Below are 16,549 nucleotides of genomic sequence, written 5' to 3' on the forward strand. Positions count from 1 at the left end.
GTGTGTGTGTGTGTGTGTGTGTGTGTGTGTGTGTGTGTGTGTGTGTGAAGAGTTAGCACTAGATAAAATTGGAACTTAAAGGTTTGGGGCTTTTTCCTGGTCCTATAATTAACTCTTATTTTGCCAAGTTAAAGTTGAATTTTTCTTCAGTCTGTCTGTACCCTTCTCATTTGGGGGGAACAGTGTCTCCCCAGGAAAGCCATGTGATGTGCTAACTAACACCTGCCTAAAAGGATCATTGTAGGCACAAAGCCTTTAAACTATGGTATCAGGATATTTCCAGCCAAGAGTGTAGGAAAACATAATGCAGATTTAAACAATTCAGTGATAAAGGTGAAGTGACAAAGGTAATGTCATCTTGTTCTGACCCCATTTGGTGTTTTCTTAGATAGTTCTGAGCCCACTGCAGCCTGAACAGTCACATCTACCTTGGCAACACAATTGAGAGCCCTATGAGGTTGACTGTGGTCCAGATGTATTGACAAGAATGATTAATATTTATGCAAACTTAACATAAACTAAAATGACTGAAGAAGATACAAGTGAAAAATAATTGTTGTATTATATCTAAAATAATTACTATGTTCTGCCAGAAATGGATGTTTCAAGGTTATATTGACTCTTGTTTAACTTTGATGTAAATTACAGTCTTTGTGGGTTTTGCCTTTCAAAACACAGCTTTGGCACTGAGGAACTTTGAGGCATGAGTCTGTTCTTGGTTGCTGGCTAATAAAGGACCCATGTACTCTTTTCAGTTTTTCAAGACAGGGTTTCTTTGTGTAACCTTGGCTGTCCTGGATTCGTGGACCAGGCTGGCCTCCAACTGACAGAGATCCACCTGCCTCTGCCTCCCCAAGTGCTGGGAGTACAGGAATGTGCCACTGTTCCTGGCTGGACTCATATGCTTTTAATTGGCTTAATCAGTATGGTTGTATGTGTCTTCAGTGGATGGACTATGGACTTTTACAAGGGGACTCTGTTCGGTCATATTTTTTTGGCTAAAGGGTTCAGAATAGGATTGTTTCAGACAAGATTGGCCCTAGTGACTCAAGGATGTCATAGGACTCGCTTTTTAAAAAAGATTTATTTATTTATTTATTATGTACACAGTGCTGTCTACATGTGTGCCTGCGCGCCAGAAGACGCCAGATCTCATTATAGATGGTTATGAACCACCATGTAGTTGCTGGGAATTGAACTCAGGACCTCTGGAAGAGCAGCCAGTGCTCTTAACCTCTGAGCCATCTCTCCTGCCCCAGGACTCATTTCTTTGTCTCTGTATTTTGAGATACCACTGGCTCTGTGTACCACCAGGTTTTTGCGTTTGGAGAATCAACTAACCATGGTTCAGAAATATTCTTTAAAAGTTTTTTCTTCTGAGACTGGCATGGTTGCACATGTCTTTAATTTCGGCACTTGGGAGGTAGAAGCATAGGCAGGCTGAGCTCCGTGAGTTCAAGACCAGCCTAGTCTACAAATCCAGACCAGTAGGGGCTACACTGAGAGACATGATCTCAAAAATAAATGACCAAATTAAAAAAAAAATTGTCATTTGTAGTGAACATATGTATACTTTTTCCTTACACAATATAGTGTAGCAACTACTGACAGAAATTCCATTGTATTGGTCTTCAAAGCATCCCAGGGATGGCTGGAAGTTTGAGGTAGAATGTGCATCTGCCACATTTGGACACGCCAGCATCTTATGTTGACCTGCCCTTAGTAACTCCATTTTGTCCTAGTTTTAGCTCACTCAGCCACTCCCCAACCACTTGTCAAGCACCCCCTCTGTGCAGATGTTTTCCACGCTGACACATCCCCACATCCGTAGCTTCCAGAGGCTCTTTGTTTTACATCGTAAAACAAATCATTTTAACCAGTTGAGCTGAAACATGTAAAACTTTTGTCCCCCTGCCTGCTTCTGGTTAGGGTGTAATTGTGGGTTTTGACTTGAAAAACATGAACCCTGACTTGATTAGGGGCCAAGGGTTCTTTGTGAGCAGGAACCTGCTCTCAATCATTTGAACTCTCTTTGGCCTTATATATGTGTTCTGTAAGTGTCACGTGTGGTTTTCCAGACACATTTCCAAGGTGAAGTATATGGTTTGGGAGGAATTCCCACAAGCATCTGTTCAGGATGGTTGGAAACACAAATTAGTAGTCATCTATAAATAATCTTACTTGTAGTCTTTTTAGATACCGGTTTATTTAATTACAGAAATAAGCTTTATCCAGTATCTTGTATATGTTTTCAAGATTAAGCAAATAGTACATGGCTAGAAACAGGCAATGTTGCTCTAATATACTATAGATAGATAGATGGATAGATATGATTATGCACTATATAATTGTAGATAAATAAGCACTCTTCAAAACATTTCAGAGATCTACAGAATATGGCATTTAAAGATATTTTCATAATAAAAGGCTTTTCTGACAGAGAGACACATCTGCTCCTAGCAGCATCTCTAATCTACTTCAAAGAAGATGATGGGCATCAAAGAAATATGGCAAGATAGCCACTGGAGAAAAAAATTGTCCTTCAACTGCTGATGGAACGCTGTCTGTCCAAACTGTGAACAAGCAGGACACTGGAAAATTGACTGTCCCACTTTGCAGAGACTAAGTGATCAGTCTTTCAAAATTCCTGCTTCACAGAAAAGTCTGTCAGATGCTCTGGGCTGATAGACTGAAGACTGGATGTCTCAATGACAGAGAACCTCTGGTGACTGTCCAGGTAGTCACCTGTCTGTCATCCCTATAGTTCTAGAAGCTGTTTGCTCTATGCTTCCTATATACTTAAGTAATACTGTTTCCTTCTAAGGTCTCTGATAGAGTTGAAGACTAGATAGTCATAGTCATACTACAATTAAGTTTAGTTGTTTAGAAACTAAGACAGTGTTTTAGGTCTAAAAAGATGCCTTAAGGTCTAGATAGATGTTTTTAGGTTGATAGGTACAAGATATGATAAGAAAGTGATTTAGGTACAGAACTCAGGACTCACCAGGATAGAATAGATAGTAGAACACTTTCTCCAAGATTGCCAAATACAAATTGACTGGACATTGTAAATTTGATTCTTACCTGGTAATTCTCATAGTTATTCTTATTGTATATGGTTTATTAAAGTTAGAGAAAAAGCCATTTTTAAATAAAAGGGGGGATATGTAATAGAAGTTTTGTTTTCTTTAAAAACTCAGTTATGTTATGTAAATATGTTTTTGCTTTAATCCCAAGTGTGGGATTTTAGTTTGTCCATAGCTAATAATTATCTCCTACAGGGCATCATCTTTGCCCAAAATTACCTGTGCTGGGGACCTAGGGTCTCTTCTGGGGTACAGAGTGTTGGAGAAGCCCCGTTTGAAGATACAGTTGCAGACTTCACTGAGCGTCCCTTGGTCTGTGACTCCATGTATGTTACTCTGAGTGTGCTCTCTCTGGCTGGGTGGCGGCCTTGCCCTACTACTGAAGTGAAGGCTCAATGTCTCCTAAAGAAAATCACGCCCAGACTCAGGATCCCAATCACTGAGGGATCTGATAACAGGCTGTTTGTGGTTGGAATGGCACGGTTGGTGACAGAGGGACTGAAGGCCACCTGGAAGCTACACGCCACAAGCTGTGCCCAGAGCTCTGTGCAGGCAGAATAAATTAAACTGCCCTTGAACAAAAACTGTGTGCGGAAGCTGGGTGGTGATGGTTTTTAATCCCAGAACTTGGGAGGCAGAGGCAGGTGGATCTCTGTGAGTTCAAGGGTGGCCTGGTCTACAGAGGGAGTTCCGGAACAGCCAGGATTACACAGAGAAACTCTGTCTTGAAAAACATAAACAAAAGAAACAGCAACAGAACTGTGTGGGGAGACCCACCTACACTGGGACCAGCTGCTGCCAAGTGCTTTAAACATTAGGTGTAGCCCTACTGACAGACAGGGTTCTCCCCAAGTCCTTTTTGGAGTCCTGCCAGCCTTCATCAGAGTATACAAGAATGGGCAACATTAGCCTGAGACAGCAAATGCAGGTTCTTGGATTGTCCCCAACTATTGTACAACATCCTATTATGAAGTGGTTACCTTCCAGCTCAACCACAGATTGACACCTCTTAAAAAAAAAAAAAAAAAAAAAAAAGATGCTATATGTTAAAATAATGGAATGACCGACCCCTAAAGTCCCTTTGGAGGGGTCCATTCACTGTCACCTTATCCATTCCTATGGCAGTAAAGGTGCTCCTCTAAATTCACCACCGTAGAGTGAAACCGGCTTCCGGAGATGGGCATACACTTGGTTCCTCAACACCATACAAGCTGATCGTCCGGAGGAAAAGAGCTGTGAAGCCATATACCGCAGAAGGCTGCAGCCCACTTTAGTCACTTCAGAAGCTGACTAATCTATGTATGGCAGAAGCTTAAGGGTTGGCCATCTGATGGCATAAATAAACTGTTCATGTTTCCTATTTCAGTTCTTACTGTCATTGGCGTCCCTTGTCCCTGATCTATTGCTGGGATCCTTGCCCTAATCTTTGCCAAAATAAATAATAAATAAATAGGCAGAGACTGCTTTAGTCAGCTAGAAAATGGCAGATGGCCTCGATTAGTGTTCTTTTTCCTCTTGTGGACAGGATAATTCATTGCTACTGGTTGCTACCCAGCTAGGCCTTATTTCCAGATAAGGCTTAAGCCCATCTCATGCAATCTGTACCATTCCGCATGACCAGGACATCATGAAAACCTTATTTTATCACACCCATTTAACTTGCCAAAAAGAGATCTTAGGGGCCTGTTGGTATAAAGTTCTTGTGGAATGTATACAATTTACCCTTGTTGGTTCAAATGCTGATTTCTGTACCCCACTATCTGGTTTCAATCCAGACATTGCATTGTGATGTTTATTCTAAGTATCACCTGTCTCAAGTTTGTGTGAACGTGCTACCATTTGTTCTCTATAATCAATAAAACAACCAGCCAATGCTGAGCAATGGAGAAAATAGGGTGGGACATCTTGGTCCGGAGGGGAGGAGAAGGAAGCAAGTGGGAGGAGTTGGAGAGGAGAGAGCGGCAAGAGAGGACTTTGAACCATGCGGAGAGATGAGCCAGACATAAGATATGACTAAAAGCAAATATAATGTGGGAAATCTGAATGGTAGGAAACTATGCGGGCTTGAAGGTTTAGGATGGAGTAACTATTGCCCAGCATTGTGCTCTAGGTTAATTAAATAAATCCCAGTCTCTGTGTGGTGATTTGGGTATATAGCTGGTTTAGGAATATCCACTGTTTAACTAAAAAATAAATCAGTAGTAAATATTAATATTCAACAACAGGGGCCTGAAGACATAGTAAGACTACCTATTCCATCTGCCAACTGGGAGATCGATATACCTGTTTCAACCCACAGATTCCCCCATTGAGAAATAGATAGAAGTCTGTAAACAGTCCAGCAGAACCACACTAATCAAATCCAAGTTACTGATCCCCAAACAGCCAGTATCCTTATGCTTTGACCTGTGTGATGCCATTCGTAATAACCTGGTCAATTTATAGTGAACCTTGAGTGCATCTATGTTGGGAGCAAGAGTGTTAGGATTAAATAAAATGATGATGTGCACAGCAGATTTTATATGAAAGATGTTTATTGGATGGAGATGAAGAGAGAGAGGAGAGAGCAAGACATGATAGAGGGGGAAAGAGGGAGGGCACCTCGACAGAGAAAGGGGAGAGGGTAAGAGGGCAAGAAAGAGGGGGAAAGAGAGAGCAAGAGGGCAAGACAGAGATGAAGTGGTGCATTGAACCTTTTAAGGAGCCAGGTGTGGCTACATGGCGGGTGACACATGATGACATCATAGGTTGCTAGGCAACCCAGAAGCAGGCTGCCTAAATACTAACATTCCTCCCTTTTTCTATAATTAAAAAATGAGGAGCTCAACTGCCGGCAGCAGACATTGTTTACCTAGCCAGGATTTTCATAGACATGCAAGAGGGGGAGGGAGAGAAACTGTGCCAGTACAGGGAAAGTCTTACCCAAGGGAGAAGACGGTCCTAGATAAAGGGTTTGGATGTAGGCTGGTGAGAGCGGTAGGAAATGTTTGTGTCAACCAGAGTGAAGACTCACCAAATGGCTGGTGTTGGGTGTACGAATGTAGGGCTGCTTCTCTTGTAAGACAAGTTAAAATATATAATTTTAGGTTCATTGGAAGCAGTTCTTGGTTGCCATGCAAGGGGGTGAGAGAGAGAGAGAGAGAGAGAGAGAGAGAGAGAGAAATAATAGCAACAAAATGTTCAGATTACATGGTCAGGAGGAGTAGGGGAAGCCCCTGCCCTGGAAAGTTCAGGGTAGGGGGTTGCCAGTAGATTGTTGCCAGCCAAGCAAAGCAGCAGGTAGGGACTGAGGAATGCTGGGAGAACCTGCAGCTACTTGTCCTGGGCCTGAAACACACCATTCAAGCCTTTTGTTAGTAATAAGTGAATAAGGGCATAGATTCTCTTCTGGCTACTTCCTGCTGACACTGGGGGCACCATAGGGAACTCAAAAGGCTGAAATGCTGGCCAAATCCAGGAAGAACAGGCTGTTTTGATGCAGTCCAGGGTCTATGAGAACATGCATCGCTGGGAGGGAAGTGCAGGTCCAGCTTGATGGAAGTCTGTGAGGTCAGACTGGGACACCTGTAGCAGCTGCTTTTGCGCTGTCGTGGATGTAGGAAACTTCTGTGTCTGGCAGGATACTGAAAAATATATATAGGCAGAAGACTAAGTAGGTTATAGAGAAAATTTCTTTAAGTGTACATTTAAAACTTTTGGGAGAGTGAACAGAGGTGGAAGGTTTGAATCAAAGAGACTTCAACATGGGAGCCTCCATTTACCTGAGAGAACCTCCATTTACCCAATCACTGGCAGTAATTAAAAACGCTTTGCTTTGGATCTGTCATCTAAGGAAATTGAGGCCAAGTTTGGTTACAGAAGTGTGTAAGTTTAGAGGCCCTTAAAGCGGGCACTAGGTGTAGAAATCTGAAATTCTCCAGAAGGCACCCCACAGGAGAATCTGGAGGAACGGATGAATGGACTATTCCCATTGGGCAAGTAGGAGTCAGTGACCCGTCAAGGCATCCATCCCAAGAGCAAGGTTTGACTCAGTATAGTAGTATGGTACAATCTGTTCCAACAGCTTGTCAGCTTTGACCAGAGACCAAGGGCACAATTGCCGGTAGCAGACACTGTTTACCTAGCCAGGATTTTCATAGACATGCAAGAGGGGGAGGGAGAGAAACCGTGCCAGTAGAGGGAAAGTCTTACCCAAGGGAGAAGACGGTCCTAGATGAAGGGTTTGGACGTAGGCTGGTGAGAGCGGTAGGAAGTGTTTGCGTCAACCAGAGTGAAGACTCACCAAATGGCTGGTGTTGGGTGTACGAATGTAGCAATCAGTAGCCAGGAATTGATACCAAACAGAAGGGAAGACTCACCAATCAGCTGGTGTTGGATGTAGGAATGCAGCAATCAAGTAGCCAGAGAAGGGAAATCCCAAAACCAGGGAAAGGGGAGGAATCCCACCCTCCGAGATAGGGAGTAAGTACAGTACTTATCTGGAGTCCAACTGACCTGAGAGCTGGATTCAGGTGGATTTCCTGCAGCTTACAAGAATTACTTTTAAGTTTTACAAAGGAGATAAAACTTTAAACATGTTAGCATCACAATTGTAATCTGCACTGAAATATACATTGTAGAAAAGGCAGTGGACATACACATTTGTGTTAAGAGTACAAGCCTTCTTTAAGGTGAGCTCTGAAAAGGCAGAAGCCTTTCGTGAAGTAGAAGGGACAAAAGTTCACTTGGTCTTAACCTTTAGTATAAGTATATATTATGGAGATTTAAAATCTTGAGCTTGGAACCATGGTAGTGTGTGGTATGGTGGAATGTTTTGTATTAGAGTTAATAAATCAGAGCTCTATTGATAAAGGTCAAAGCTCTGGACAGTCAATATAACAGTAGCATAGCAACAGGAGGAAATATTAAGCATTTTTACCTATTTAGGATACCTTAAATCACCTTAGACCTTGCAACCTTTATAACCTGCATTTACCAACCTTAAAACACTTTCTTAGACCCTCAAACAACATTTTTCTTAGGCCTTTGTATCTAGTTATTTACTAGACTGCTATGAACATTTATTGTCCTTCAGCTAAAAAGGTGATAAAAGGTTACATCCAGGCCTGTTTCTTGAGTCTGGCAATAAAGCATATTGTGTCTAGGCCTGACATAGCAACTCTAGAACTCATGCTTAAGGCCTGGTCTCCTGCATATGAAGAGAACTGAGAAGGCATGTGAAGTCTCCCAAGACAGAGGTTGGCAATATGTCCGTGGGACCCCATGTGCACCATGTGCTCGGTGCTCAGAGCCTCTGGCAGGGTGCCAATTCTAAGCCGCCTTGAACAGAGGGATAGGTGTGTGCGGTGAGGGCAGGGCAGTTGAGAGAAAGTAGGTTTTAAGGCATATATGGTATAGTGGTGAGCATATGGTGGTTAGGGATAGGTACAGCAAAAAAAAAAAAATCTGTTGAGGGCATTATGGTCCGATTAAAGGGGTTCTGCATGACTAGACCAGGTGCTACCAGGAGAGCCCTTCCTGGCCAATGCACCAATGTTAGAACCAAATAAAATGATACACATAAAAGATTTTATATGAAAGAGGTTTACTGGATGGAGATCGAGAGAGAGAGAGAGAGAGAGAGAGATGATAGGGGGAGGAGAGGGGGTGCTAGACAGAGAAGGGGAGAGGGCAAGAGGGAGAGAGGGCAAGAGAGGGCAAGAGAGAGCAAGAGGGCAAGACAGAGACAAAGTGGTGAGTTGAACCTTTAAAGAAACAAAGTAACCATACCTGGTTCTGCAGCTGTCTTTGAGTCATTTCTGCACCTGTAAGTAAGCCCTCACTTATACTCTCCTAAATAACGCCAATAAAACTTATTGATTCAACTTGGACTTTGGTAGTATCCACACTTTTTGGTCTGTTGTGGACTCCTTATCTGGGATAAGTACACGTGTGTATAACATCTCCCCAGCAAAAGTTTTGTCACACAATTCTACATACAGAAGATAAGAGATGGAAGAATGGCCATAAAATTGTTTTGTTTGTTTGTTTGTTTGTTTTAATCTGTGTAGAGTAAAAGATCTGAGCCCACTTTCAGGCTAGAGAACCTACCAAAACCCCACCAATCCCTCAGTCTGAAAACCTATCTGTCCCAGAGCACAAAATCCCACCAATCTTTGGGCTTGGCTTGAAGTTCACCAATCCCTACCCTGAAAAGCTCCACCCTGGAAAGCTCCTTCCCCGAAAAAATCTATGTGTAAGCCTGACTCCTGCTCAGTTCCCTGCCTCTTCTCAGGCGCATAGTCAGCCACTCTCTTGTTATCTCTCCAAGCAGGAACCCGAAAATGTGCAGTGCTATTTGTCACAACCCCTTAGCCTTAATGCTTGCTTCAGAATGGCATGTTTGTGGAAAGTTTAATACGGGCATCTGTTGCTTACAGATGAATAATGAGGGGTCACAGAAGAAATCAAAGATGGAATGAGAAAAATCAGTGTCTATCCTAGACCCGGAGAGGCTGGAACCCCGGGGAATTGCCTGGGGGTTGATTTTCAGCTTTAGGAGAATTCAAAACCATCCTAAGTTATACGTTTGACTTGGGGGGACTTTCCGCACTAATCTGTTAGGTCTCAGGCAGTGCGTTATGCCCAAAGTTGAGCACAACCTTGACTACAGAAGGATTTCTGGTGGTTAGAGAAGAGTCCCCTTCCTCCAAGAGGAGTCATTTCCCTTGCCGCTGGAAGAAACAGGATTCTCCATTGATGGTGCCTAATTAAAGTTACAGTGGAGTCCTGTCGGAAGCATGTAGCTAGGTGGAAAAAAAAAAATGTTCGGTCACTCTTAGCAAAACTGAGCCCAGATACCCTTTCTTGTTATTTCCATTTGATGTGAGACGAGGTTTCACAAGGGCCCTACACTGAAGGGCCAGGAGAGGAAAACCAACTTTCTGCAACCAGCGGAACTGTTTCCGTGGAGACAGGAGGGGGGCATCGGCCAGGTGAGATCTCGCGGTGCTTGGCCGGCGGAAGTGACGCAACCGCCCTAGGCTTAGGTGGGTCGCCGGGCCCCTCCTCCTAGAGCGGCAGCCTTTTCCCGCGCGAGCTACCTCTGTTGCTCGGGCCACCGGCGGGGAAACATGGCGTCTGCCCTGGAGCAGTTCGTGAACAGTGTCCGACAGCTCTCAGCTCAAGGTGAGGCCGGGGCCGCAGGGCTGGGCCCGCATGCCCCGGCGCCGGTGCGGATGTTGGGGCCGCCCTTAGCTCCAGCCTCTCCTCCTGGACCTGCTCGGGCCTCGGGCCTGCGCCCCTTGTGCTGTCGGGCGCCGTAGTCCCTGCCGTCGCCTTCCCCTGTCTCGGGCTCTGGGGACTTTCCTTCCCCTCCCCCCCGCCCCTCCCCCTTTCGGGCCCCTGCCACCGGGCGCCGCTTGACAGTTTGGGGGCGTGACTTCCGCTAGGGGCGTCCTGGGACGCCATTGGTCCCTCGGCCACCCCTTGTTTCGGTGAGTGGTTTAGCGCCCTATCCGTCCTGCCGGTCTGGCCACCCCCACTCCACCCCCCTTCCAGGCCTCTCCAGCGGCTGGGGGAATCTTTTCTGGGCTCCTTGGCTGAAGACTTGAGCCTTGGCTGGCCAGCAGCGAAGGCTCGGAATTCTCCGCCCCTATTTTGGTCGTACCGAAGTCCAAGGGAGCTTTCACTTGTCAGACTCCATTTCTAGGAGTTACTTTCCCTCCCCCCCTTAATTTACATACTGTCTGGTTCATTCATCACTTGAACACACATAATCTTGAGCCAGAAGAATATCTCTCCTTAATAGCGTTGAGGGAATTGAGTGGAGAAAGCATGTTAAAGTGCTTGAGACAATACTTCTCATGGGATACAATAAGTACAGCTACAAGCTATTTTTGACAGCTGGAAATTCTGTGAGGTTAGGCTGACATCGTTGTAAAAGAGAGATATGAGGTGTGTCGTGGGGGGGGTGTTGTCCACCTAAATTACTGTAAGGCTTAAATAATGAAACCATGCATAATAAATAGTAATTCTCATTTTCCTTGTTAGTGATAGAACTAAGCTCACGGGCCAGTTACATACCTCTGAGTTTTGCGTTCTGATTTGTGTTGTTTTAAATAAATCATTCATCCATACCACACAAGCAGGATTAAAGTTAAGACAAAAGGTGAACGTGGCAGTGTGCCCCTTAAATGCCAGTACTCTGGAGGCAGAGGTAGGTGCCAGCCAGCACTGCAGGATGAGTGCTTCAATACGATAGTTGAGTGGGGGCTGGAGAACAGCTCAGCAAATGCTACTCTTCAGGGGGCCTCTGTAGACCCCCAACCACTTGTATCGCCAGCTCCAGGGGATCCGAAACCCAACGTCCTCTTCAGTGTCCTTGAGCACCTTCCCTTACATACACACACACACACACACAGTTTAAAAAAAATACAATAAAGTCGACGCATTTAACCTGCACAGCCATACAGATGGACTCCTGTGCATCTGTAGAAAGAAAAGTGCGTATACTCTTTATGAACTGAAAAGGAATCTGAGATCATCATTAAATGGCAGAAAGATGCTTAATAGTATGCGTGACCCAGTGACATCTGTGTGACTAAGAGAAAGACTGCGCGGGCATGGGTATCCCTATGCATGTAGACTATAGGAGAATCCTTAAGGCATTCATTGGTAACACTGGGTTGTCTATAAACACAAACTCGGGTTTTGGTTTGCTTTGGAGACAGGGTCTCACTATGTAATCCTGAATGGCCTGAAACTTACAGAGACCTACCTGCCTTTGCCTCCTGAGTGTTTCGATTAAAGTGCTTGGATTTGCCACCATACCCTGCCACACTGTACCACTATTGAGTGGGATTTTTTTTTTTTAACAGTTTGAAGATTAATCCAATAAGCTATTGCTTGACTATTCAATAGGTACTTCATTCTCAAAATAGAGAAGTGGCATAGTCTCTTTCATGTGCATTTACTTTGAAATTACCTGGCCATCACAATACCTTGTAGTGCAGTTGAGGACACAGAGAGGGTTCCTAGACAGTTTAGTCATGGAGAACAGAACCTGGTGAGAGCTAAGAAGGCCCACATTGATGGCTGAATTGAAGGAAGTCAGGTAGCTGGTGGAAGACAGTATGTACAGAAGCAAAAAAAGGAGAGGATGTGGAATATTGTTTTTTCTCAACCAGAGTGGGGTTGTGGGGAGATAGTGGGAGGCATGGCTAGAAAAATTGTAGAAATCAGTAAGTTGGCTCTGGAAACTGAGCTGAAATGAGGCTTTATTTCTTAAAGCCTTTGATGTAGCTGAACTGAATTTGCACAATATGAAGTAGAATTGGGAATAAATATCTAAGCACGCATACCATGTAGAAGGTGTGTTATACAGTCCAAACAGGAAATGATTAAGTTCCATATTAAGACACGAAAGGGAAAGGAGTGGCGCTAAGGACCTTGCAGAATAAAATGAATTACTGTTGGTTCCCAGAAAGGTGGTCACAGTAATAGCATACTTCTGGCTTTAGGGACTGGTGGTGCTTTCTGGAGGCCAGAAGGAATTGGAGGTCTAGCGTTTCTCTGACTACCTTTGAGGCATGGGCAAGTTGCTTGTTCTGGTCCTAGTCTTACGGGAAGACATGACACATCATCTCTAAGCCCTTCAGCTTTGAGAAGGACATCTGGTTTGAGTGCTTTAGTTTGGATAGTACCCTACCTGAATGTTAGTGTTCTTTTTGCAGGGCAAATGACTCAGCTCTGTGAACTGATCAACAAGAGTGGAGAACTCCTTGCGAAGAACCTGTCCCACTTGGACACTGTGCTTGGGGCTCTAGATGTTCAAGAACACTCCTTGGGCGTCCTTGCTGTTCTGTAAGGGACACTTTTTTTCTTTTATACTTTTGTGCTTGTTACAGTCTGTGCTCTCTAGTGTGTGTGCTTGCGTATGTATGTTCCAACAAAGCGTATGCATGTTCTGGCAAATCATTGCTTACTATTATGTTTTGTTTAGTGTCATGCTTTTGGCTTTTTTTTTTTTTTCCTGGAGACAGGATCTCTCTGTAGCCCTCTGTTCTGAAACTCACTTTGTAGACCATGTTGTCCTCAAACTAAAGAAATCCACCTGCCTCTGCCTCTGAGTGCTGGGATTAAAAGTGTGCACCACCACCCCTAACTCCAGTTTTACCGTCTTTTGAAAGAGTTATTGATTTGATATGTATGAGTATTTCTGCTTGCATGTATGGGTGTACGCCACATGTATTTCTGGTGTGCACAAAAGTCAGAAGAGGGTGTCGGACTCCCCCTGAGACTGTGGGTGGTTGTGAGCCACCCTGTGGGTACTGGGAACCTAATTCGGACTCTGTGAGAGGAACAGGCTCTCTTAACTGTTGAGTGAACACTCCAGCTTTCAGTTTACCGTTTTAACCATTTTTTTTTTTAATTTTTACAAGTTTGAAATTTTCTTTAAATTTTTTGTTTTGTTTTGTATTGTCTTTGTTTTTTTAAGGCAGGGTTTCTCTCTGTAACCCTGGCTGTACTGGACCACACTGGCTTAAATTATTTCTTCTTTATTTATGTGTACGTGTTGTGGGGTACCCTTAGAGGACAGAAGAGCTGGAGTTAAAGGCAGCGGTGAGCCACCTGCCGTGGTGCTGGGAACTGAACTAAGGTCTTCTGTAAGGACAGCACATCGTTTTAATCTCTGAGCCATCTTGCCTCTTGGAAATTTTTTTTAAAAAAATAACCTGGCATTATGAGTTGCACTATCTCAGTATTATATTCATATTATCCAGAGGCTTGCCTCTGGGTGTAGAGTGATAACATAGTGTAGAATGATAGCATCGTGGGCTACAGTGAGTGACAAATCTTCTTACGCCTGACACAGATTTTTCAAATCTATTGTAGCTAGTGTTCCTTGAAATACTATCTCACAGAATTTGTTTTGCTCTTGTAGTATATATGAATGGGGATGTTGTCATGGCATTTAAAATAATAAACATCTGGCCCCAGTCACTAGGAATTCTGGGACAAAGATGTATTTTTTCTTACTGATACAGAAGAGCAGATAGTATACATATTTTATGTATACATAAACTTACACATACATATATATCAAATAAGATGTATATGAAAAACACTTTTTACGTGTGTTTATGAGCATATGCAGAGGTCAGAGACAGCTTGTGGGAGCTGGTTTTTCCCTACCATGTGGGGTTTCAGGGATCAAGCTCAAGTCATCAGCCTTGGCCATAGCCCCCTTAACTTCTGAGCCATCTCCCCCTACCCATAAAGCTTTTCTTATTTTCCTGAGTCAGGATCTCACTATTCATCACAGGCCAGTCCTGAACTCACCATCATCTGCCTTAGCCTCCCTAGTGCTAATGCCTGTAACTATGGAAACATTTTGATAGTGTTTAGTGCCTTACTATTGTAAGTTAACTATATGCAAATATTATGTGGAAAAACAATCAAAAAAAGTAAAGGTTTTTTTCATCCTGAGCCTGGCCTTGTGGTACACACCTTTAATCTTAATACTTGAGGCAGAGACAGGCGGACATCTGAGTTTGAAGCCAGCTTGATCTACATAAGTGAGTTATAAAACACCCAGGCTATATAGAGAGACCCTTTCTCCAAAACAAAACAAAAAAAAATGTTTTTTATTCTGAATGTTGTCTTTTTTTTAGGCATATTTTAAGCATTTTTCCTGTTTGTATCTTGGTTTTTAAAAAGGTGCTTATTTTATTGTTTATGAGTGTTTTGCCTACATATATGTATGTGTACCACATGCATAGTTGGTTCCTGTAGAGGTCAAAAGATGGTGTCAGATCCCCTAAAAATGAAGTTACGGTTATGGCCACCAGGTAGGTGCTGGGAATTGAACCCAGGTCTTCTGCAAGAATAACAAGTGCTCTTAACCACCAAGCCAGTTCTCCAGCACTGTGGCGCTTAACTTCGCAGAGGAAGGATGGACGTCAGGTTTAAGTTGTTTCTGTTCTTTACTATATGAAATACAAGGTAATGTGATTCTTTTTCTCCTCGTCCTAGGTTTGTGAAGTTTTCAATGCCCAGTGTTCCTGACTTCGAAACACTGTTTTCACAGGTTCAGCTTTTCATTAGTACTTGTAATGGCGAGCACATTCGGTATGCGACAGATACGTGTAAGCTACTAATACTTCCTCTCCTCCTGAGTGTTTTTATCTTTGAAGTGTTTGTGTTTTCAGTATTTTGTTAATGTTTCTGTTATTGGTTCATCTAGTTGCTGGGCTTTGCCATCAGCTAACAAATGCACTTGTGGAGAGAAAACAGGTAAGAAATTTTATTCAAGTTCTGTATGGTACTCTAATCCCAGTACTTAGATATGTGTACTTCCTTGCAAGCAGCCTTCGCCTAGATGTGAGGCCTCCAGGGAGGTGACTGGGTGCTGATGTTTGGTTTTGGAACTGCAAGTCTGGGCTAGAGATGTGGCTCAATGGTAGAGCAGTTGCTTGGCATGTCTGAGGTACTTGGATCTATGCCTAGCACTGAAGAAAGAAAGAAACTCCAAAACTGCTAGCTAGTGCCCTTTGTATTGTAACAGTGCTATTTCTTTTTTCCTTTTAGCTTTTAATTAATGATTTTCACCTTATGAAACGCTGAAAGGATAATATAAAGACTTCTTATGTGCTCTTGACTTAGATTCTTCAAGTGTGTTTCACTGTGCTTTCCCCTCCCTCACCATTGGAAAGTCAATTGTAGATATTTGTTCCGTATCCTAAGTACCTCAGTGGGTGTCTTCTAGACACTCTGTTGTAGAGCACAGTGGAGATGGTCAGCATCTGGAAATGGATGTTGAAATAATGCTCTCACAGAACCACAGACTCTGGAGATATATGGAGATATGTGTATATATATTCAATGTTCTCTGTGAAAAAGCAGGTGTCAGGGCTGGAGAGATGGCTCAGAGGTTAAGAGCACCGACTGCTCTTCCAGAGGTCCTGAGTTCATTCCCAGCACCCATCTGATGGCTCACAACCATCTATAATGAGATCTGGTATCCATCCTCTCCTGGTGTGCAGGTGTACATGCAGACAAAACATTATATACATAATATAATACATAATAAATAAATCTTAAAAAAAAAAAAAAAAGCAGATGTCAGAGCATAAGTGGATACACTGTTATTTCTCTTTAGTTTTCTTTCACCAGGAAAGGTTCTTAGACTTTGTCTTTGGTGATGCTGACACAAATTTTAATTTGGGTGTTTCTTTTTGATTGGGGAATGAGCTTTCAAGCTAGTGACTTGAAGGAGATTAAAGGCAAAAGGAGCTTTGGTATTCTGTAGGAGCACTAAACAGTTTGGTTAAAATCTATGGGGCTAAAGAGATGGCTCGGTGGTTAAGAGCACTGGCTGAGGACACCAGGCACTCGTGTGGTTCATATTCGTAAATGTAGGCGGAACACATACACTGTGTGTGTGTGTGTGTGTGTGTGTGTGTGTGTGTGTGTGTGTGTGT

At 43.4% G+C, this 16,549-nt stretch overlaps 1 protein-coding gene and 1 long non-coding RNA gene across 2 annotated transcripts in view; both read left to right on the top strand.

The window, feature by feature from the left end:
• The window catches only part of LOC129666841 (uncharacterized), an 8,007-nt gene extending 2,797 nt beyond the window's left edge, over positions 1-5,210 (top strand). Inside the window, exon 2 of the long non-coding RNA XR_008718660.1 lies at positions 2,441-5,210. This is a non-coding gene — a long non-coding RNA (uncharacterized LOC129666841). The remainder of the gene's footprint in view (positions 1-2,440) is intronic.
• Positions 5,211-10,084: 4,874 nt separating this feature from the next.
• The window catches only part of Cops3 (COP9 signalosome subunit 3), a 24,842-nt gene continuing 18,377 nt past the window's right edge, over positions 10,085-16,549 (top strand). The window contains exons 1-4 of the mRNA XM_055594208.1: positions 10,085-10,253; positions 12,800-12,929; positions 15,102-15,214; positions 15,313-15,362. Of these exons, the coding sequence (XP_055450183.1) occupies positions 10,199-10,253; positions 12,800-12,929; positions 15,102-15,214; positions 15,313-15,362 (348 nt within the window). The 5' untranslated portion in view covers positions 10,085-10,198. The remainder of the gene's footprint in view (positions 10,254-12,799; positions 12,930-15,101; positions 15,215-15,312; positions 15,363-16,549) is intronic.

The sequence above is a fragment of the Psammomys obesus genome, unplaced genomic scaffold, assembly GCF_907164565.1.
Source record: "Psammomys obesus unplaced genomic scaffold, mPsaObe1.curated_primary_1811, whole genome shotgun sequence".
Classification (NCBI taxonomy): domain Eukaryota; kingdom Metazoa; phylum Chordata; class Mammalia; order Rodentia; family Muridae; genus Psammomys; species Psammomys obesus.